The following is a 22,249-nucleotide window of genomic DNA, read 5'->3' as shown; positions in this document are numbered from 1 at the left end:
GATAGCCTCTGATGTGTGGACCCAAGGGCCGCTGCCCTCTGCATTCTGCAGAGGGGAGGAGCATGGGCAGCAAGAGGCTGCAGGCCTGCAAGCACCTTGTGGCTTGTAGGATGGGGACCCTGGTCTAGTGGACAGGGTTGTGCCTTTCAGTATGGGATCCCTGGAGCCCACTCACCTGCATGCCAGGTAGGGGGCAGAACGGGCTCAGGGCGACCAAAGAGGTGATGCTGGGGCTTTGGCCTCATCTGCCCAGCAGCTGCCTGCTTCTTGGCTGTCCCCTGCGGCCACCTCCAGCCTGTTCTGAGGTCATTGGCAGTGGGGGGAAGCGAGGGGCCCTCTCATGCCAGGAGTTAGATTCAGGTTGGTGCAGACCCAGCTCTGATGAACAGTGTTGCCAATACACCTGGAACCTTCTGACAGAACTCGCTGGGGCCTATCTTCTGGGAAGGTTTAAGTGAAGAAGGGGGTCTTAGAAACAGCCCCCTCCCCACCTGGCTGTTTCCTCCTTCTGCCCGGGGGCTGGTCGAGGGCCTCAGGGAGCTGTGTCCTGTAGCTCTGTGTCCTGTACTCGAGGATGTGGTCGAGTTGCTGCAGGGCAGATGTTGCCATCGAATTTGACTCCAAAGGATCCTTTACCTTGGTCCAGGAGGAGCCTCAGCACCAGAGGAGATGCAGGTTGGGGGTGTGGCTTGACCTGCTGAGGGACAGGAGCTGAACGTGAAGGCCCTCCTTGTCAGAGTCTGGGAAGCTGTGCGGGGTGTTGGGCCTGGCTCAGTGCATCCCTGAATGGTCAGCATCTGCTGGCAGTGGAGGGAGCTCAGCCTGTGCCACTCAGGTGCACGTGCCTCCGTGGGCCTGCTGGTGACCGTGGCTATCCATTTGTCCAGTGGCTGGTCCTTGGCCCTCAGGAAGGGGCTGCACTGGAAACTTCAGAGCCTCAGGCCTGAGCTGTGCCCAGGGAGGCTCTTTGGGTTGGCAGTGGCTGCCCAAACATAGGCGAGTTTGCCCAGGGGAAGTGGCCTTAGAGAAGGTGCTCCTGGGGCCCAACCACGCCTGGCAGAGAGCAGGCTGGGCTGGGGAGACCAGAACAGGGGGGCAGACTGGCTTACCTGGGTGTGGGTTCCCTCTGACCAGTCCTGAGTTCCAGTTATTGGGCAGCCTCTGACGGGTCCACTCCTAGGAGCCCTCTCCCTGTCTCACTTCCTCCTGAGCTCCGGCTGGGCCCCAGGCCTCAGGAACACCGGCCTGGTGGGAGGTAGCCTTTGCCCAGTGGCTGGCGCATAGTCTACCCTCTCTGCTCAGGGTGGTCCAGGGGACAGGGGCTTCTGGGAATCGGCTCAGGACAGATCCTTAGTCACTTGCTGGGCCCTAACATCTTGGATCTGGGAGGCCATTGGCCCAGGGTGGGTGCAGGAGGTGGTTTGGGATGGTTTTGGGCAAGAGGGTGGGCAACCAGTCCTTTGGACTCTTAAGGCTGTGGGGAGTGGAGGGATTAGGTGCTCAGCGCTCTGGGCCTCTGGTGGACCCAAGGGCCTGCGGGATGCTTGGGCTGGGGTGGATCTGAACCTAGGGCCCCTGCAGCCTCAGGGCAAGGGTTACCCCAAGCAGCAGGCAGAGGTGCGAGTCGTGGGAGGGCCCAGTGCCAGAAGTCCAGGTCCAGTAGCTGTAGACGCCGGTTCCATTGCCATCGGGTGCTGTGTTCTCATCATAGGGACCGCGGTCCCCGGGCCCCGCCACGCGCCTCCAGCCAGGGCCCGTGGCCAAACCGGCGGCCGCTCCAGCCGCAGCCCCGGCCGCCGCCCCCGCCGCCGCCACGCGCAGGGAGGAGCCGTATCGCGGCGCTGGCCGCACGCGCACCCTCGAGGCCCCGCGCGCACTCCCGCGTAGCCCTCCCCGGGCGCTGCCCCGCGCCCCGCCCCGGCCGCCCTTGGCCGCGCCGCTGTCACACAGGAACGCCGCGGCCAGTAGCAGGGCCCAGCAGGTCGCAGCCGTCCAGTTCATCCTGGGGCAGTGAAACCTGCGGGGAGAGCAGGCAGGGACTTCAGCTCCAGTGGAATGGAGCGGAGCCGAGAGGGGGCTCAGATTAGGGTACATGGAGCCTGAACTCTTGTAGGGTAAGGACAGCCAGAGGGAGGCCTGGGGGGGGGGGGAGGGGATTTTAACCCCCCAGAATCCGGGACTTTAATCCTGGAGAGGGGGTGCTGGGTCGGGGCAGGGGCCCAGCACCTGGGCTTCACACACGAGAGTTCTAGAGGCGGCAGTCGTAGTCGGCACCGGTGTCCGGGGAATGCGCTCTGTCTGGAGAAGGGGCCGAGTGCCCGGCTCTCTGGTTCGGAGCCTGTGGGCAGACGCCAGGGCGGCGCGCGTTGGGCGCGGGGCCAGAGCTGAGTTCAGGCCACACTGGTGCGCAGAGGCCCTGGCTGGGAACACCGTGGGTTCCTTGCAGTGTAGGCCAGCCCCTGGGGTGGTCTCTTCTTCCCGCCCCACACTCCTCTCTCCGTGGTTTGGTCGGGCTCAGGACGCGGCGATCCACACGGCCACTGCGTCTCTCCATGCGGATTGCACGTGCCCCCACTCCCCGCCGCCCGCCCAGATCCCACAACCCGGGCCTTACCCGCCGCGGTGGCTCCAGGGGCCAGGCGGTAAGCGGAGCGCTGAGCCGGTGGCCGGGGCTTTGCGCTAGGCCTCCGCCCTAGGATGGGGCGGGCGGAATGAACGCGCAGCCACGGGAGACGCAGAGGGAGGAGAGAGGCCAGCGTGCAGGAGGCGCAGCCCCTCGTTTCCCGCCCCTTCCTCGCCATCTTCCCAGCCCCACCCTGTCCCCAATCCCGGGCACTCCAGTGGCCTCCCTCCTCCTGGTGACCCTTCCCCACCTTCCCATTGCCCCACACCAGTGCCCCGAGTCTCCTGCATCCCCCACCATCTCCATCTGCAGGTAGCACTGAGGCCACCTCTGTGAGGCTGGCATTTCTCTCCCATGGGTTTGGGACAACCCCCTCTCTGGGTCTGCGATTTGGGGCTTTTTGGCTGGTTTTTATGGTCCTTCATCATGCAGGGTTTAGATTGTTAGCTTCAATCTGGAGTGGGGCTGCAAGGGGAGGGGGTCCACCTTACAGGGGGCACAACCTGACTCCACTGACCACCAGGTTCCACTCACACCCAGCTCCATTGCCTGCCCAGCTCTGCTGCCCACCCGGCTCCACTGCCCATCCAGCTTTACTAGCCACCTGGCCCCACTTCCCACCTGGATCCACTCATACCTGTCCTCACTGCCCACCCAGGTCCACTCACACCCAGCTCTACTGCCCACCCAGCTCTGCTCACACCTGGCTTCATTGCCCAGCTGGCTCTACTCAAGCCCGGCTTTGTTCATACCTTGGGAGGCAGTGCAGGAAGGCCCTGCGCTCAGGCCCCTGCACCTGCTGGGAGACCCAGTGGACTTCTGGCTCCTGGCTTCTGCACCAGCCCAGTTCTGATTGTTGCAACACAGGGAAGTGAGCCAGTGGGTTGGAGGTCTTAGTTTGTGTCTACCTTTCTAAAACAGTAAACAAATCAAAATCATAAGAAGAGAAACTAAAACGGTGCCTGGAAATTAATGGAGGGATCGTTGCTAAATAAACGGAAAAAAGAAGGGTGAAGCCATGAAGTCAAGGAGAGAGGGCATGCATGAAGTCAAGGAGGAGACTCCCTGGGCACCTGGACTGTGTAGAGGACAGGTGAGCTGCAGGACATCCGGGTGGCTGAGGAAGGTGTCGGGATTGTCCTTTGTGTGGATGTGGATGTGGACAAGAGTGCTTATGGCCGTGGCACTTCAACAGATCTCTGTGTCCCCCACACTTCGGTATGTCATCCCTGTGAAGTCCCCCAGACCTGCAGTGGGCAGGGAGAACATGATTTTCCCAGGAGGAAGATGGAGAACCACTGCTTGTTTCTGGGGAGACACAAAGAAACTGCCATAGAAGCGTACTAGAGACAGAAAGCCATGTCCCAGTGGCCTCATGCTCAGCTGGGAGAGGCTGGCAGCGATCTGCCAGAACCACAGAGCAAGATGCTTTGTGTGCCCCCTCTTAAAAATATTTATTTACTTGAAATGAATAGTGAGAGAGAGAGAGAGAAAGAGAGAGAGAGGAGAGATCTACCATCTGCTGGTTCACTCTCTGAATGGCTGCAACAGCTTGGCTGGGCCAGGCCAGCCTGGAGCTCCATCTGGGTCGCCCGCGTGGATGCAGAAACCAAGCACTTGGGTCGTCTTCTGCTGCCTTCTCAGGCACATTAGCAGGGACCCGAATTAGAAGTGGAGCAGCCAGGGATGGAATCAGTACTCACATGGGATGCCGGTGTTGCAAGATGTGGCCTTCTCTCCCACAGTACCACCATGCTGCCCTGCATCTCCCTTCATTTCCACCTGGCTGTTTTGGACAGTTAGCAGCTTGGGGGTGGAGGATGGATGTCTAGGCCCTACCAAGCTCTGCCCCTGTAGTCCAGTGGTGTCATTTCTGCCCAAACAGGAGGCAGCAGAGAACAGCACAGCACATGTGCCCTGTGGCAGCCACCAGCTGACTTCCAGCTTCACATGGCCTGAGTGCAGAGCACAGAGTCACCACAGGGCACAAATACAGAGGTGAGGCAGGGTGGGCTCCTCTTCCCAGGAGGCCACAGGCACGGTGGAATTCCATTAAAGAACTGAACACAATCTTTAAAGGCACCTTCTCTTCTCTTCTCTTCTCTTCTCTTCTCTTCTCTTCTCTTCTCTTCTCTTCTCTTCTCTTCTCTTCTCTTCTCTCCCTCTTCCTTTTTTAAAGTTGTATTTATTCTTAGTTGAAAGGCAGAGTTACAGAGAAGAGAGACAAGGAAAGATCTTCCATCTGCTACTTTACTCCCCAAATGGCCACAATGGCCAGAACTGGCTTGGTCCAAAGCCAGAAGGCAGGAGCTTGCTCCAGGGTCCTGGTGGATACAGGATCCCAAGGCTTTGGGCCATCTTCTGCTCCGGCCAACAGAGCCAGTAACATGGACATGGAGAGGGTCTGGGGATGAGGCACCACAGGAGACCAGTGATGGTGGAAGTCTCCCTGAAACCTCCCTGTATTACTCCTTATATACTCTTTCCCCCAAGCCCTTTAACCAAACGATAGGATGCCAATGAGTCCCATTAGACCAGGTGCTTTTAGCCACAAGCCCATTTCCTGTAGTGCTCAGCTTAACGAGTGCTAATCAACGCCTTAGCCCACAACAATCTTCCACTATTTTTCCTTGCAATGGCAGAGAGGGCAGAAGTGGAGTAGCTGGGACATGAATCAGCACCCATGTGGGGTTCAGCACTGCAGCCAGCTTAATCTATTATGCTGTGGTGCCAGTTCCATCTTTTTTTTTTTCTTTCCACTTATTTGTTTGAAAGGCAATGTGTCAGGGGGAGGCAGAGATCTCCCATCCTGAGTTTCACTTCCTAAATGGCCGTAACAGTCATGGCTGGGTCAGTTTGGAGCCAGGAGCCCAGAACTGCATGTGGGTCTCTCACAGGAGTGCAGGGGCCCCAGCACTTGGGCCATCCTTTGCTGTCTTTCCAGTTGCATTAAGGAGCCCAGCTGAAAGTGGAACCTCCGGGAATCTGACATGGGAGGCAGGCACCGGGTGGTGCAAACCTGCAGTTGCAGGTGCAGCTAACCACCTGCACTTTTGCTGGGTAGTATCGGTAATGAGTCAATGACTTCCTTTAGCCACAATGGGGTGCTGTGACCCTGGGAAACAGGTACTTGGTGCTGATAGGGCACCCATGAAGCCCTTTGCGTCTCTGCAAATGAGAGGACTGGCAGCCAGGTTCGCAAATGGCTGGTGCCAGCAAGGACCACAGCAGCATTGTAGGGTTGGGACTTCTAGCTCAGCCCACTCCAGCAGGTGACAGAGGCTGGAGCTGGAATTGGTCACTGATGACCCACAGAACCAGGGAGAACAAGGCCCCTGTGCACCTTGTGGAGGGTGTGGTGTTGGGCCATCTCCTGGGTCCATCTGCATCCCTGACCAGAGCCAGCTGACCAGTCTCCCTGAGGCTGCGAGTGACTCTGGCAGATTGCTAGAGCCATGAGGGCTTGAGAACCCACATGTGGCACAGATTGGCCATGAGGCTCGATGGAGAGTTAATAACAAGATGATTACAAAGAAAAGGCAGAAAAAGGCGCTGAGGGCTGGGGGCTGGGAAGCAGGGGACAGTGAGTGTGAAGTGTGCCAAAAAGGGGAGATGGGAGGAGGAAGAGGCTGGTGTGTATCTAGGGGTCCTGGCACTGCTGAGGGGGAGCAGCCAAGACTTCCTAAGCTTGACTGTGAAGACCCAAAGCTTCCAAGTCGTCCACAAAAGGCGAGACTCTAGGCTGACAGGTCCCTGCACAGAGAGGGACAGTGTCCTGGGCTGCTGCTGCAGCACCACAAACCTCCTATCAGAAGGTGCATGACAAGAACCGAGTGGGAACAGAAGCTGGAAGGAAGCTGACATGGCCTCAAAGTGGACCACAGATGTGAAGGAAGAACATGCCATGTGAGACAAGAAAACACTTTAACAAGATTTATTTTTATTGAAAAGTCAGATATACAGAGAGGAAGATCTTCAATTCAATGATTCACTCCCCAGGTGGCCACAATGGCCTGAGCTGTGCCGATCCGAAGCCAGGAGGCCGGAGCCTCTTCCAGGTTTCCAATGTGGGTGCAGGGTTCCAAAGGTTTTGGTTATCCTCAACTGCTTTCCCAGGCCACAAATAGGGAGCTTGATGGGAAATGGGGCCGCTGAGACTAAAACCGTCATCCATATGGGATCTTGGCTTGTGCAAAGCAAGGAACTTAGCTGCTTGCTTGGCTACTGTGCTGGGCCCAAGAAAATACTTGTTAATCATGAGTTTAAATTTACCAAGACAATAAGATTATCCTAAGCTTGATGTCCTCAATAGCATAGTCTCAAAATGTATAAGGTGAGGTAGTAAAAAGACATTTGCCTTTCACATCACTTTAGCATTGTCGCATACTGCATCTGTCAAGGACACATATCCAAACCCGTCACACTAGGGGGCTTTGAGTTTGGAAAAACTCAGAAATCATGGGAGAGCCAAACTCATGCTGATCAACAAGAGTTAACAAGAAGGGCAGTGCTTGGATTCCTGAGCTCAGCATGAGGCACAGAAATGTCATCTGTTCCTTGGATATTTCAGGTTCTGGAAGGAGTGGCACTCGTATCAGATGCTGCCTGGGCCTGCAGGGCCTCTATCTGGTCTTGTGTAGAGGGAGTTACTATGAACAGTAGCCTTCCTCTGAGCTCCAGTCTGGCTGCCTGGGTGAGGCTAGTCTGGAGCCAGGAGCAGTCTCCTGCTCTGTGCTGACCTGAGCTGGGCAGAGCTGGAGCCAGGAGCTGTCCCCTACTTGGTGCTGACCTAGCTGGGCAGGTCTGGAGCCAGGGGCTGTCCCTTGCTCGGTGCTGACCTGAGCTGGGCAGGTTTGGGAGCCAGGAGCTGTCCCCTCTTGGTGCTCACCTGAGCTGGGCAGGTCTGGAGCCAGGAGCTGTCCCCTACTTGGTGCTGACCTAGCTGGGCAGGTCTGGAGCCAGGGGCTGTCCCCTGCTCGGTGCTCACCTGAGCTGGGCAGGTCTGGAGCCAGGAGCTGTTACTTGCTCGGTGCTGGCCTGAGCTGGGCAGGGCTAGAACCAGCTATCGCCTGCTTGGTGCTGACTTGAACTGGGCAGGTCTGGGAGCTAGGAGCTCTGCCCTGCTTGATGCTGACCCGGGAACTGCTGAAAGTCCAATTTCGGTCTCTTGGTCTCTGATTATCCTGTCTCCATGGCACTTGCTCATGGTACTTGCACTCTTGTAGTTCTGATTCTAGAAGAATTTGCTGACCATCTCTGTGGTTGACAGCATGAGGTGTATGGACAGGAGGGCTTGGGGGTCTTTCTCCCACAGCTATGTGCTCAGGAGGAGCTGGGGGCCCTGAGCAGTTTGGCCAGGGCCTCCCTGATGTCACGGTTCCGTAGGCAGTAGATGAGGGGGTTAAGCAGGGGTGTCACAGCAGAATAAACTACAGACACCAGCTTGTTGAAGTCGAAGGAGCTGACAGCACGAGGCCGGGCATACATGAAGATGGTGGTGGTGTAGAAGATTGCCACCACCACCAGGTGTGAGGCACAAGTGGAGAACGCCTTTTGCCGACCAGTACCTCCCGGCACTCTCAGCACAGCAGCCAGGATGCGGGCATAGGAGAAGGCGGTTACCAGCAGGGAGCTTGCGAGCACTGCTAGGGCCGCCACGAAGTCCAGTGTTTCAAGGGTGGTGATGTCAGAGCAGGCGAGCTGCAGCAGAGGCGAGATGTCACAGAAGTGGTTGAGGACATTGGGACCGCAGAACCTGAGGCGGGCAATGAGCACCACGGATGGGAAGGAGGCCAGAAAGCCACCAAGCCAGGCAGTGAGGGCCAGGGCCAGGCAGAGCTGCAGGTCCATGATGGCTTGGTAACGCAGTGGATGGCAGATGGCCAAGTAGCGGTCACAGGCCATGGTAGCCAGGAGAAAGCACTCCGCAGAGCCAAGGGAGAGGAAGAGGAAGAGCTGCGTGAGGCAACCTGAGAAGGAGATGGTCCTGGCCTCAGCCAGGATAGCCAGCAGCTTGGGGATGGTGACTGAGGTGTAGAGAGTCTCCAGCACTGAGAGGTTGGCCAAGAAGAAGTACATGGGCGTGTGCAGTTGCCGGCTGGCATGCACGGTGCCCACAACCACCAGGTTCTGTAGGACAGTCACCAGGTAAATGATGAGGAAGCAGCTGAGCAGCAGCCCTTGTAGATGGCACAGCTCTGGGAATCCCAGCAGCACAAACTCAGCCACTGTGGTGTCACTGGTGTTGCTCATGGCCCTGCTGCCCAGGAATCTCACAGCAGAGACTCGCATGCCGTGGTTGGCCGGGTCTCGAGTCAGACCACCCAGGGGCCCAGCAGTCTGCAGTCCCAGCAGCAGTCCTAAGGGCAGATGCCTGAGTAGCCAGGAAACTCACTCATAGCACTGCTAGAATGCTCAGGACTGAGCTGTCCACTGGCCATGAAGGCAACACCTCTCCAGCTAATGAGTGCTTAGAGTGACTATCTGAGAGGCCTCAGGGCTGTGAACCCCAGCATGACTTCCCTTGAGTCCAGCATGAGTCCACTCCAACACATAGTAGCTGCTTGCTCACACACTAGGTGCGCATCCAGACACATTCACACTAACACGTCCAGGTGCCTATCCTCTTGGTGCAACACAACACAGCCAGGTGCACACATGGACACACACCCATACATGTAGGAATACATCTAGACACACTCACAGCAACACACACCCAAGTGCATATCTTCCTGGTGCAATAAAGCACAGCCAGGTGCACACCCACAGACAACACGCATACCCTAGGTGCATACCCAGCACACACAGAGCCTGCAAAGACCTGTGTTGTTAGTGATCTTAGGGCAATGACATAAGACTCCTGGGTTCCTTCATGGTGCTCTCTGTGGCCAGGAAGGACAGAAAGAAAGGGAGAGGAGGTTGAGCCTTCTGCTAGGGTACAACCCCCAGGGTTATAGATGGTGGGGAGTGGTCCCCACCTGTCGCCCTGGGTAGAGCTGGGTTCTGGCAGTCTGAAGACTTGTCAGGCACACCAGGAGGTTTTGCTTCCTCAGTCCCAGGCTCTGCCTCCCCCTCGGTACAACCCTTTGCACCCATGGGCTCCAAGCTCTGGGGCAGCTTCAGGGTCTCTCAGGAACTCTGCACCTGCTCTTTCCTCAGTGGCTTCCAGCCAAGTCTACTCCCCAAACGTAGGACCTCGAGGGCCCATTGTGCCCAAGCTCCAGCACTCTGCAGAGACTCATGGCCCCTGTGGAAGGGGCTCAGGATTCCTGAGAGGCCCTGATTCCTCTGCCTCCTTCCCCTACGGGGTCTGCAGAGGTGGAATTCTCTGCTCTGAGTCTCCTTCTTGTGTGCTAGGCCATCCCTTGTGGCTTCCAGAAGCTCCTTTCTGTCTAGGAAACCTCGCGGTAGTGTGGATGATAGCCACTCACAGGGTCACTCTCCAGGTGGCTGCCACAGTGAGGGCTGTATCAGGCTAAACCTGGAGCCTGCATCCCTCCTCCAACCAAGTGCTGGGGGCACCGTTGAGGCTTCCGGGTGGGCATGGGAGGGTAGTGGGGTCCAAGGTGGAGCTGGGATCCAAGCCAGGAGACAGAGGGCAATGGGCAGTGCTGACATGCGGTGGTCTTTCCTGGGAACCCCCTGAGTAGGGAGGTGCTCTTTCAGGTGATGAGGTCCTGGGCCTCTCCCTGGGTGCAGGCCTTTTCCCCTATTGTAGCAGCTTCCAGGGACCCTGGGGGAACAGGGCCTCTGCCCAGTTCCCAGCCTTTGCGTCTGTGTGGAAAGCATCTCCAGGTGGCTGCACTTCCTGTCCAGCAGGTGTGGGCCTGTCTCTCCCTGGGTTTACTCTGGACAGCCTGGAGGGTTCCCTGTTTGAACTCTACATGAGGCTCCTCTCAACCTGGTGCTGTAGGATCAGGGGGCAGGGGTCTGTGTAGGCAGGGCTTCGATTTGCCCAGCTGGGGTGGGAAGCTGAAGGAGGCCTTGTGGACCTCCTGCAGACCCTTCCTGCTATCTCACAGCTGTGACAGCAGGGACACAGAGGATTGTCCCCAGGACAATCCAGGTGGGGTGGGGTGCTCATCTGAGGCTGGATATGGCTCCCTTGTAGCCTTGATTCCTCCACTTGCCAGTCTGCCTGCCGAAGGAACATGGTGTGACCTGGCAGTCACTGTCCAGGGGAGCTGCAACCCCTGCTAGTCTAACTAACTGTGGGGTGGACATGTTCGGTTCCCAGGGTGCACTTTGCCTAGCTGGGGAAAGGGTGCAGGCTAGGAATCCATCCTACTTGCATATTTGGTTTGCACAGGCAGTGGGGAGATCTCTTCCACATGGAGCACATTCCCACTATGCTGGCCACGCTTGCGGCTCTGCCCAGTTTGTCTTTCACGGATAAGCCATGTCCTGCCTGTGGCCCACTCATACTAGGCATCTCTGTGGGTGGCTACGTCTGTGTGTGGGGTGTTACGGGTTTATCTGTCCCTGGTGTGCAAACTGACACATGTGTCCCCTGAACATGGTCATCTCTGTGGGAGGCAGCAGTTTGCAGTGGACATCAAGACATGTCACCCAGATCGGGGCAGTTGTTGCAGTAACCCCCGCTGCAGGTCACCTGCTTCCTGTTGGACACAGGTTCCTGCCGCTATCTCTGGGCCCACTTCCTGTGCCTCCCTGCTGTTCAGCCCACGGCCTCTCTGGTCTGCCCTGCAAGGAGCTCAGGAGTGGGATCCCTATTTCCTCTCTCCTTTGCTGTTCCTGGGCCCTGCCCTGCACTCACAGCAGCCCTGGGGGTGCACACCCCAGTCCCTTGCCCTACCTTGCCTGTCCTGGTGCTTGGCATGCAGCTCCCAGGGGGCCCGGGGCTCAGTGAGGAATACTTTTGTGGTCTCTGAGACTCTGGGGATGAGTCCAAACCTCCTGGTGCCCAATCAACTATGTTAACTTTTGGAGGGGGAAGTTTGGGGAGCCAGGAGACCTGGGGCAGCCTTCCCTAGGGTGGCCTTCTCTGGGGTGCTGCTAACAAGAAGGCAGGATGCTGAGGAAGATACAGTGGCTGCTAGGGACCCTCTGGAAGCTCGTTAGGCAGGGATCAGCCCAGGGCCACCACGGATGCTCCACTGGGTTCCAATTAACAATGACCTCAAAGACACCCCCTCGCCCCCCCCCCCGCCAGAGCCAGTCTTGGAGGAGTCAATTAATTTCAGCAGAGCAATTATCTCTGGAATAATTCACCCTCCCAAGCGGCGGCATAGCGGCAGCCACTTTCACACACTCACTCTCACCTCTACACCAGACACTCCCATCTCTCACACACTCACACTTACCTTCACACCAGAGACTCCTGTCTCTCACACACTCATCTTTACACCAGAGACTCCTCAGGCATTGCTTCAAGGGCATCTTGGAAGGTCTCCTTTGCAGAAATTAGCAGAGTCACTGGCAGTAATCTTTGTTGATCCTGCCTGCTCCATTTGAGAGCAATGATGAGATGAGCCAATGCTAAGACTTTGAGGTTAGTATTGAGGCAGCAGGAGTGGCCAGGCAGTGTCTACTGTGGGGCTGCCTATGGGACAGCCATTTATTTATTTTTAAGATTTTTAATTTTTATTACAAAGTCAGTTATACAGAGAGGAGGAGAGACAGCGAGGAAGATCTTCCGTCCAGTGATTCACTCGCCAAGTGAACGCAATGGCCGGTGCTGTGCTGATCTGGAGCCAGGAGCCAGGAGCCAGGAGCCAGGAACTTCCTCCAGGTTTTCCACATGGGTGCAGTGTCCCAAGGCTTTGGACCGTCCTCGACAGCTTCCCAGGCCACAAGCAGGGAGCTGGATGGGAAGTGGAGCTGCTGGGGTTAGAACCGGTGCCCATATGGGACCCCAGCACGTTCAAGGGAGGACTTTAGCTGCTAGGCCATGTCGCCGGGCCCAGGACAGCAGTTTCTTGAGGAACCACCTCTATGGTGGACTAAGTCTTGGCCATCACCTGGGGCCACTTCTCTCTGCTGGCCCCAATCAGCTTGTTCCATCACAGATCAGATAATCTCTCACATGCATGGCTGCCCAGGTATGCGTGCCCCATGATACCTGCTCCCAGAGTGGTCAGTGCGGGGGTGCCCTCCGCAACTGGGCTGCCAAGTGTGGGCACACCAGACAGGGTGAGAGGGAGGCTCATGTCTGCAGGTGAATTTTGGCAGAGCCTGAGGGGGTCAGGAGCGGATCTCCCCTGCCCAAGGTGAGCCTCACAGGAGCTCACAGTCTGGAGGCTCTGACCCAGGGACTCCACAGCCCCACCAAGACCCGACCCTCAGGGACAATGAGACAAATGCCAGTAAGCGTGTGATTTGTTACACTATGCAGGCCAGTCAGGGTGTGAGACTGAAAACCCTTTTAGATGAGCAATTATGGGAATGGCTTCCATGTATTAGCACCGGGAGAGCTCTGGGGTAACCTCAGGCCACTGGCCCCTTTGCACCTCATCTGTACTTGTGCTTGTACAAGGCCTCCCTGCCAGCAGCTCCCACGGGTAGTGAGAGCAAAGTGGGCAGCAGGTACCTAGGGGATTGTTCCTCAGTACCTGACTCCAGGGCCCTTGCGGGGCTGCCCTCGTTCTCTGAAGGCCTGCAGAAGAGAAGCTGCAGGCTGCGTGGTGGCCCTGTGTGCCAGGTCCAGGCACAAGGGCTGTGGGCCCTGGGGCATGGGCGGAGGGAACCTCGGTCATTTCTGCTGTGTCTCCAACAGGTGGAGCCAGCAGCCTGCAGGAAGGGGGCCTCCTGGCCTCCAAGGCCCTGGAGAGATCAGTCCTACACTTCAGCCTTGGCTTACTATGGGATTACAAAAACAGTCCTTTTAAATGTAAAAAATTAAAACATGCATATTGAATCACTCGTACCATGTAAGAGTGCTTTAAAGGGCATACCTCAGGCACCGGACCCTGGAGGGGGAGCAGAGCTCTGGTTGTCCCTGGAGGAACTGCTGGGTGCTTTGCTCAGGGGACTGCAGGACAGCCTCTGTGCTTGCATGCATAAATGATGGCCATTTTCCACTTCTCACATAATGGTCTGGCCTGGCTCCCTCACGTAGCTGTTGTGAGTTTGTGCAGCCAGGCAAGTGGCTCAGATGGCATGACCTGCACAGAAGGCCAGGGTGTTTGCAGCTGGGCCTGCCTTTGCGCAGCCCTCACCAGGCTCCTCTGGGGCTCCTGTGTCACTTGGGGCATTCTGTTGGTGACAGGAGTCGCACGCTGGCCTAAGACAGGGGTCAGGGGATGGCATGGGCTTTCTGTGGCTGAGTGCTTCCTCAGGGAGGCACCGGGCTCTCAGCTAAGATGCTGTGTTTGTGGGTGAGCTAACCCTGACGTCCAAATGGGCAGCAAAGCTTATGTCCTGGTACATGCTACACTTGGGTCGTGCTGTATGGCGTTTTGTGTAAAGGTTTAAAACCTTAGAAAATTTGCATCTGTATTCATGAAAAGTCTCAGCCATACATGAGCTTGTAACTTCTAACCAAGGTAAAGGTGACTTTACAGCACAAGTCTTCATTTTGCTGAAGAGTAACAAATTAATTTTAATCAAATATTTTTATAATTTGCCAGAAAAATATTTCTTTTTTTAATTTTAAGATTTATTTGTTTTTATTGGAAAGTGAGATCTACAGAGAGGAGAGACAGAGAGAAAGATCCTCCATCTGTTCATTCACTCCCCAGTGGCTGCAATGGCTGGAGGTGAGCCGATCTGAAGTCAGGAGCCAGGAGATTCTTCCAGGTCTCCCATGTGGGTGCAGAGTCCCAAGGTTTTGGGCTATTCTCTACTGCTTTCCCAGGACACAAGCAGGGAGTTGGAAGGGAAGTAGGGCAGTCAGAATACAAACTGGTGACCATATGGGATCCTGGCACATTGATAGTGAGGACTTTAGCTACTAGGCTACTGTGCCGGGCCCAAGCCATTTCTTCTGAAGTACTATTTTATGAGAAAGTATTTGTAAATGTAATAGATGTAGGAGGGTGGTGTTGTGGCATAGTGCATAAAGCTGCTGTCTGCAGTGCTGGTGTCCCATATGGGCAATGCAGTCTCTGATGCCCCAGTTCCCATCCAACTCCTTGCTAATGTGCCTGTGAAAGCCATGCAAGGTGCCAGTGCTTGGGTCCTTGCACCCATGTGGGGACTGGAAGGAGCTGAGCCCCGGCTGTTGTGATCATTTGGGGAGTGAACGGGTGATGGGGAATTTCTCTCTGTCACTTCCTTTCTGTACAACTCTTAATTTCAAGTCAATGAACCTTTAAAAAAGGAGTTTCGTAATATAAATCTTTAAAAAGTGGACATCGGGTTATTTAGGTCAAGTTTTCTTAAGTTTTTGAGGTCTGCATCTCCCAGCATGTGTTAATTCATCGGCATGAGGTTGCTCCCATGATCTATCATTTTAAGATCTGCAGTGACTCTGCCTTTCTCATTCTCGGTGCTTGCAGCTTACATTTTATTTCATTTCTTCTGATCCTACTAGAAGTTTATCACTTCACCGTGGATCTAACAAGGCAGTGTGTATCTCCTGGCTCCTCCTTGCCCAGTAGACATGGACTGCAGGGTTAGGGCCAAGATCTGGGTCAGGTTCAGCATTAGGGCAGGGCCTGGCGTGGGGCTGGTGGCTCCCTCCTGGGATTCATTTGCCCTTCTCAGCTCTCTCTGTCCCACTTCCTTGGAACATTCTGGAACTCCCACCCCTTTCGTCTCCATTTCTGGCATTACCTCCTGTTAGCACCTGCTGAGTGGTCTCCCCATCTCCAAGACCCTAAAGAATCCTCACCTCCTCAAAACATTCTGAAACTCCTGCCTGGCTCTGCTCTTCAGGGAGGATGGCCCACTTCCTGGTTCCTGAGCACATCAAGTGGCCTGCTTTCTGCTGCCTCCTTCCAGGCCAGGGAGCATCAGAGTTCACCATCAACTCCTTTTTTTTTTAAAAAAAAAAAACAATGATTTATTTATTTTTATTGTGAAGTCAGATTTTTACAGAGAGGAGGAGAGACAGAGAGGAACATCTTCCGCCCGATGATTCACTCCCCAAGTGACTGCAAAGGTTGGTGCTGCACTGATCAAAAGCCAGGAGTCAGGATCTCCTCCAGGTCTCCCATGCTGGTGCAGGGTCTCAAGGCTTTGGGCCATCCTCTACTGCTTTCCCAGGCCACGAGCAGGGAACTGGATGGGAAGTGGAGCTGCTGGGGTTAGAACTGGCGCCCATATTGGATTCTGGCACGTTCAAGGTGAGGACTTTAGCTGCTAGGCCTTGGTGCCAGGCCCCACTGTCAACTTCTAAAGGATCAAGTGAGGAAGGCGCTGATTGGATGACCACCACCACCCAGGCCCCTTGGCCCATCTGGGATTGCTCCTGCAGCCTATGAGGACAGAAAAGGGTCCCCTAGCAGGGCCACCCCAAGGGATGGAAGCTGCAGACCTCACCCAGCAATAGGAGGGGGTCTAGGCAAGGGTGACCTGCATGGGGGAGGTTCCTGGATCTGCCCTGTGGCTCCCACCCACATGGTGAGGTCTGGACTCTGGACTCAGGTTGGGTGGATTGGCTGGGGACCCACTTTGGCTAAACATCCACATTGTCTGCAGAGGCATCTTGCCTGGGGTGGGTCAGTCCATGCATCCCAGACTCCATGCAAGCCCAGACCTCTGGGCCTGACCCGGTGACCAGTCCATTCCCACCAGGGTTAAGTGCTCAGATGGCCTTACTTCTTGATTTACTGTGAAGTACATACTCAGGGTCCCTGCTGAAACCACAAAAATCTTTTCTGTGTTCATTTATTATCATTTGCTCAAAAGGCACAGAGGGAGAGAAAGATAGAAAGATAATCCATCGGCTCATTCTCCAGATGTCGGACCAGGCTGAAGCCCAGAGCCAAGTCTCCTGCGTTGGTACCTCTCTGGGGTGTGTGTCAGAAGGAGCTAGGTGGGCACCAGACGCCCCTTCCGACCCCGTGGTGTGACATGGTCACTGACACTGCCCTCAGGTTGTAGTAGCTGTGTTCAAAGCTCTTCCCAGCTTCCTCTGTCCCTGCCAGGGTCTGGAGCCTAGTAGCCTTGGCTGACGGATGCCGAGGCTTGACTGGAGATAAGTGAGGCCATGGTGATTGGTTTGTCTCAGAGACAGTCCTGTCTGCACGGTGAGGCTGCCTGTGGCTGATGAGAGTGGGATCCTCAGTGGCCAAGTCCTGTCCAGTGTGCAGCCCCTCAGTTCTGTCTCTCCCTCTATTCTTGCTGGAATTGGCCCTGTGTGGGACACCATGAGGATTTGGCGCTTGCTCTCTGCTCCACTCCGGTTCACGTCTCTCCTGTGGACAGGGTGCACTATAGACCCTCAGGTTACCCAAGATCTCCATTCGTCATGCAGCTGGCGTGTCTGTCGTTCCTGATCCCTACTGTGGCATCTGTGCTCTGGGTAGGCCATTGGCCAGCACAGAGCCAGCTCCACAGCCTGAGCCTGTCTACTGTGACTAGGGAGCCTGAGCTCCCTGTGCCTGCTCTTCCCCTGCTCTGGAGACTCCAGCCCAGGCTGGAGGAGACATTTCTCAGGGTCCAGTCAGCCCAGCTGTGGGGGCAGAGCATCTGTGCACCCCGTAGAGCTTGGGGCCCCTTTAGCCCCATCATGTGGGAATGGCCAGCTCCAAGGGGTCCTGTGAGCTAGCCCAGCGCTGGGTTCACACTCCCCACCCATCCCAAGACTTCTGACTGCACTTCTGATTGTACTCGCCTGGGCTCAAGGGCCAGCACGGGGCTATAGGTGGCACTGCCAACTGCTGGCTCCTTCAGCTGCTGGACAGGGTGGGAGGATAGGGGAGACCTAGGGGGAGGTGCTCAGGACCTGGGTCACCCTCCCCACCACCTTGCGCAGAGCCTGCTTGACCTCCCGGTTTCGCAGGCAGTAGATGATGGGGTTGAGCAGGGGTGTGAGCACCGTGTACACCACAGACACCAGCTTGTTGCCATCCAAGGAGGAGATGGCTCGTGGCCGGGCGTAGATGAAGAGGGAGGCTGAGTAGAAGATGACCACCACTGCCAGGTGCGCAGCACAGGTGGAGAAGGCCTTGTGCCGACCGGCAGTGGACCGGATGCGCAGCACAGTGGCTACGATGGCAGCATAGGAGGATGCAGTCAGCAGCAGCGGACCTAGCAGGATGAGCAGCGCCAAGAGAAAGTCGACGAGCTCCGCGGCAGTCATGTCGGAGCAGGCGAGGTTAAGCAATGGGGAGACGTCGCAGAAGAAGTGGTTGACACGGTTGGGGCCGCAGAAGCCCAGGCGAGAGATGAAGAACACCTTTCCCAGGGAGATGCTGAAGCCTGAGACCCAGGAGCCAGCGGCCAGGAGGCCGCAGAGGCCAGGGCTCATGACAGTGGCATAGCGCAGGGGGCTGCATATGGCCACGTAGCGGTCGTAGGCCATGACGCCCAGCAGCGCGCACTCAGTGCAGGCCAGCGCCAGGAAGAAGTAGAGCTGTGCCATGCAACCTGTGAAGGAGATACGACAGAAGCGCGGTGCGGCCAGGCTGAGCAGCATCTTGGGCACGGTGACAGAGACATACCACACCTCCAGGAAGGACAGCTGGCTGAGGAATACGTACATGGGCTTGTGCAGTGCTGGGCTGGCACGCACCACTGCGATAATGACCAGATTCTCCGTGACAGTCAACGTGTAGGCCAGCAGGAACAGTGCCAGCAGGCATGCGCGGAGCCCCAGGGAGCCTGGGAAGCCAACCAGGATGAACTCAGTCACCTCTGAGTGGTTACCCCAGGGCAGCATGGCATCCACACACCTGAGGGTGGGCAGGAGAGGGGAGTTAGGTGTGGGAGGAAGGAACTTCACATGATCTTCACTCTACTCCCAAGAGAAGACTAAATAAGAGGAATGTAACCCTAACCCCTAGCTCCAAAGAGATTGAAGAAGAGGAACATGACCTTAAACCCACACTTAACCCTAACCCTAACACCCCTACCATTCATACCAATGCTTCTGTAATCCTAATCTTAATTCTTACCCTAACCAACCCTAACCCTAACCCCCATGCCAATCCTAAAAGTAATCCTAATCCTAACTCCAACCCTAACCCCAATCTCAGTCCTGGGCCCCACAGGTTAGCCTGCTGATGAAATAGATGAATTCTGATGGTCATGAGGGGCTTGACCTGGCCCTGGGGACTTGCAAATGGTGCTGAGGGCCAGAGTGTGGGACCCCAGGCACAGTCTGACCCCAACCCTGGCAGAGGCCACAGCTCAGGTCACCTCGGGCCAGGAGTGGGTGGGTGAGGGCATCAGAGAAATGAGAGTGATCTGGCTGGCTGGCAAGGAGGGAGACCTGGGTCAGCAAGGGGTCATGGGGTCACAGGACTTTAAGTGACCCAGGTGACGGGAAGCAGGTGGCCTTGCTGAAAGGAATGCCACTGGGGTTCTGTCTGCTTCCCTGCAACTGAGAACCTCAATGTGTACCCCGACACCTGTGGGGACATGGACAGGGAGGGTGGCCTGGCTGACTACAGACTCACTTTCCTGCCTGCCTCTGGTGCATTCTCAGCAGGGGCAGTTGTCGAGCTGCCCAGAAGCAGTGTCCAGCTCTCTGCAGCTGCCTATGGGCCCTTGGGCATCCCCCTCAATGCCAGGGATCTGGGCTGCCCTGAGGTTTCAGAGCTGAGCCTGCACAGACTGGGCTCTCATGTGGCTCTCTGGCCCACCCAAAGGCCCCTAGGTGGGGTCCTAGGGAAGGGGCTGCAGCCTCAGTTCCCACTCACTCTCAGCTCTGGGTGGTCTGAGGCCCTTTATGGCACTGCCACACAGCGAGATGCTTGGCATCTGCTGGGCAGAGCTCTGAGTTCCAAGGCTCCAGGCACTAGCACAAGGGCTGGGCTCATGTCCCACCTCCCCTTGGCCAGACCCTCCAGCTGTCTCCAGGCCTGGCCCCCTGCTGGGAGCAGATATGACAAGCAGGTGAGCCCTAGGGACAGGGGTACACACAGCCGCTGGCCCTGATCCTGTGCTTGGTAGAGAGAAAGGGAGAGGAGCCATAGCTAACCCTGGGTTCTGGCTGTGGGGTCAGACCTGCATACTCCTGATGCCACTGTCCTCATACTCTGCCTCGAGCTAAGCCCATCTGCCCCCCGCCCCTCGTGGCAACCCTGGCCTGCTCAGTTCTGCCCCGGAGGCAACTATGGGGCTGGGCCCACGTTTTCTCCGGGGGCAGAGTAGGCAGCAAGGCCAAGGCTGGGTTTACAGCAGGCCAGAGCCCTTGTCCTACAGACACACGGGGGCCATGGGAATGACCAGCAAGGCATCTGTGCTGTGCTGTCACAGGGGCCACAGGGGCCACAGGTGCTGGGACTCAGAAAAGCAACATGTAACCTGCAACATACAACATGGAGCACACATGCTTTCCAGCCTAACACAGTACAGGGTCACTGCCTCGTCCCTCAGGGCATCTGATTCTTTGACAGACAGCCCCACCCCCGTGCCTGGATGCACCTGCACATGACACAGCATACTGCCAAGTAGACGGGCTCCTTGTGCAGTCCAGCCCCTGCACACGCATGCCCCGCCCAGAACGCACACCAAGATTCCAGCCTCACAGACTGGACACTGCCTCAGAAGCTGGATAAGCATAGCTTGAAACAGGTCATGTGTGACACCCATAGCTGCTCTGCGTGTGACACCAGCCCAAGAGACCCAGGTAGGCAGCTGCAGGCAAGGGTGAGAGCAGGCACACACAGTCCAGACCCATCTACAGATAAGTAGACAGGCAGACACAGTCCAGATCCATCTACAGGTAAGTACACAGGTACACAGGTACATGAGCAGCTCCACACACAGCTGAGCAGAGACACACAATTCATACAGGTATGCATAGGAACACAAGACAGATTTACATATGTAAAAACAGGTAAACACAAGGCACTCCCAGGTGGGCACAGGCACACACAGATGCACATAGGCACACACAGGTGGACACAGGTTCGCACAGAGACACACAGAGACATACACAGGTGCATGTAGACACACAGGTTCACATAGACACACACAGACACAAGTAGGCACAGATTCACACAGGTACACACAAAGGCTCACAAGGGTACACATACACACAGATGCACAAAGATATACACAGGTGCATGTAGACACACACAGCTGGACACAGGTGCACACAGACACACATGTGTACACAGGCATACACAGGTGCATGTAGGCATGCTGGGGTCCGTGCAGTGGGTGTGGGGGCAGGTATACACAGGTTCACACAGGTGCACACAGGCACACACAGGTGGGCACAGGTTCATACAGGTGCATGTAGACATACAGACACACACAGATACACACAGGCACATGCAGGCACGCACAGGTGGGCACAGGTTTATACAGACACACACACAGGTGGGCACAGAATCATACAGGTGCATGTAGGCACTCAGGTGCATGTAGACACACACAAGTGGGCGCAGGTTCACACAGACACACACAGGTGCACACAGGTACATGTAGAGACATAGAGGTAGGCACAGGTTTGCACAGATACATACAGGTTCATGCAGGTGCACACAGGCACGCATAGGTGGGCACAGGTTCATACAGGTGCATGTAGGCACATAGGTGCATGCAGACACACACAGGTACACACAGGTTCACAGAGGCACATGCAGGCACACAGATGGGTACAAAGTCATACAAGTGCATGTAGGCACACAGGTACATGTAGAGACACACGGGTGGGCACAGGTTCATACAGATGTATGCAGACACAGGTGCACACAGACAGGCATAGTTGGGCACAGACAAACAGGTGTATGCAGACACACTGACTGACACTCCTCAGCTGTTACCTATGTCACCTGCAAAGTTTTCAGGCCATGGGTTTGGATTTGAGTCCTTGTCCAGCTCTAAGCTCTGCTCTGACTTTGCTTCCAAACCTGGGAAGGGCCTGGGGACCCAGCAGCTTCTTTTAGGCCTTGTTAAGGCTGGAAGGCAGCTCCCAATCAGGCTATTCACCCAGCAAGGTGTGGGGAAAGTGAGGACTGCACTAGGTTCGGGGCTGTCTGAAGCCACACCTCCCAGGTCAGGGGCTGCTGCCCACAGCTCAGGAGGTGGGGGAAGGTGTGGGGCAGGACTCTATGGCTGTCAGGCAAGTCTTGGAGGTGCTGCTCTGAGGAGCAGGCCTGGAGGTCCCCTCCTCACAGAACCCTTGGTGCCAGAGGCAGTGGCAGATGCCTCTCCCCTCCTGCGGGCAGAGCTGGCTTAGCTGGATGTGGGGTCAGGCGGCGGGGTCCCCAGTCCTAGCCTGGTCAGGGTCTTGACTGGACGCATTGCTGCACACTCTGACTGCTGGTTCTTGCTCGGTTCCCTCTGAAAAGCACTTGCAGAGACTGAAGCTGATTTAGGCAACAGCAGCTGCCCCAGGGACTGGACTGTCTCCCTTGTGGTGCCTGACAGTTTGGCTGGCCGGAGCTGGGCAATGGAGACTTGCCCAGGTCCTCAGGGGCAGGACAGGTGCAGACGGACACCCTGGTGCCTCAGGAGTCCCAAAGGCAATTACCTGGGCCCTCAGACCCTGAGCTCTGTTCTACTGACCAGTTCTGGCCCCTGTGAGGGTCTGCCCTCAGCACA

At 56.3% G+C, this 22,249-nt stretch overlaps 3 protein-coding genes across 3 annotated transcripts; all 3 read right to left on the bottom strand.

The window, feature by feature from the left end:
* Window positions 1–1,566: 1,566 nt before the first annotated feature.
* Window positions 1,567–2,001, bottom strand: SPRN (shadow of prion protein). Its single transcript, XM_040991697.1, has one exon. It carries the CDS (start codon window positions 1,999–2,001, stop codon window positions 1,567–1,569), a length of 435 nt encoding a protein of 144 aa, XP_040847631.1.
* A 3,536-nt stretch (window positions 2,002–5,537) lies between these two features.
* On the bottom strand, window positions 5,538–8,875 carry LOC121163928 (olfactory receptor 6-like; the record flags this gene model as incomplete). The annotated part of the gene is made up of 2 exons (XM_040991696.1): window positions 7,971–8,875; window positions 5,538–5,559 (listed from the first exon to the last, which is right to left on the bottom strand). Coding segments are annotated over exons 1-2 (927 nt in total), but the record flags the coding sequence as incomplete, so codon positions are not given.
* Window positions 8,876–17,453: 8,578 nt separating this feature from the next.
* Window positions 17,454–18,410, bottom strand: LOC121164340 (olfactory receptor 226-like). Its single transcript, XM_040992470.1, has one exon. It carries the CDS (start codon window positions 18,408–18,410, stop codon window positions 17,454–17,456), a length of 957 nt encoding a protein of 318 aa, XP_040848404.1.
* Window positions 18,411–22,249: the final 3,839 nt, after the last annotated feature.

This window comes from Ochotona curzoniae, unplaced genomic scaffold (genome assembly GCF_017591425.1).
Source record: "Ochotona curzoniae isolate NIBS_2020 unplaced genomic scaffold, NIBS_Ocur_1.0 contig_66, whole genome shotgun sequence".
NCBI lineage: Eukaryota > Metazoa > Chordata > Mammalia > Lagomorpha > Ochotonidae > Ochotona > Ochotona curzoniae.
Note: the sequence above shows the minus strand (reverse complement) of the source record. Positions and strands in the feature narration are given on the sequence as shown.

Bases quoted from the DNA above. Each gene is read 5' to 3' on its own strand.
- SPRN (XM_040991697.1), bottom strand. From the start codon at position 2,001: ATGAACTGGACGGCTGCGACCTGCTGGGCCCTGCTACTGGCCGCGGCG.
- LOC121164340 (XM_040992470.1), bottom strand. From the start codon at position 18,410: ATGCTGCCCTGGGGTAACCACTCAGAGGTGACTGAGTTCATCCTGGTT.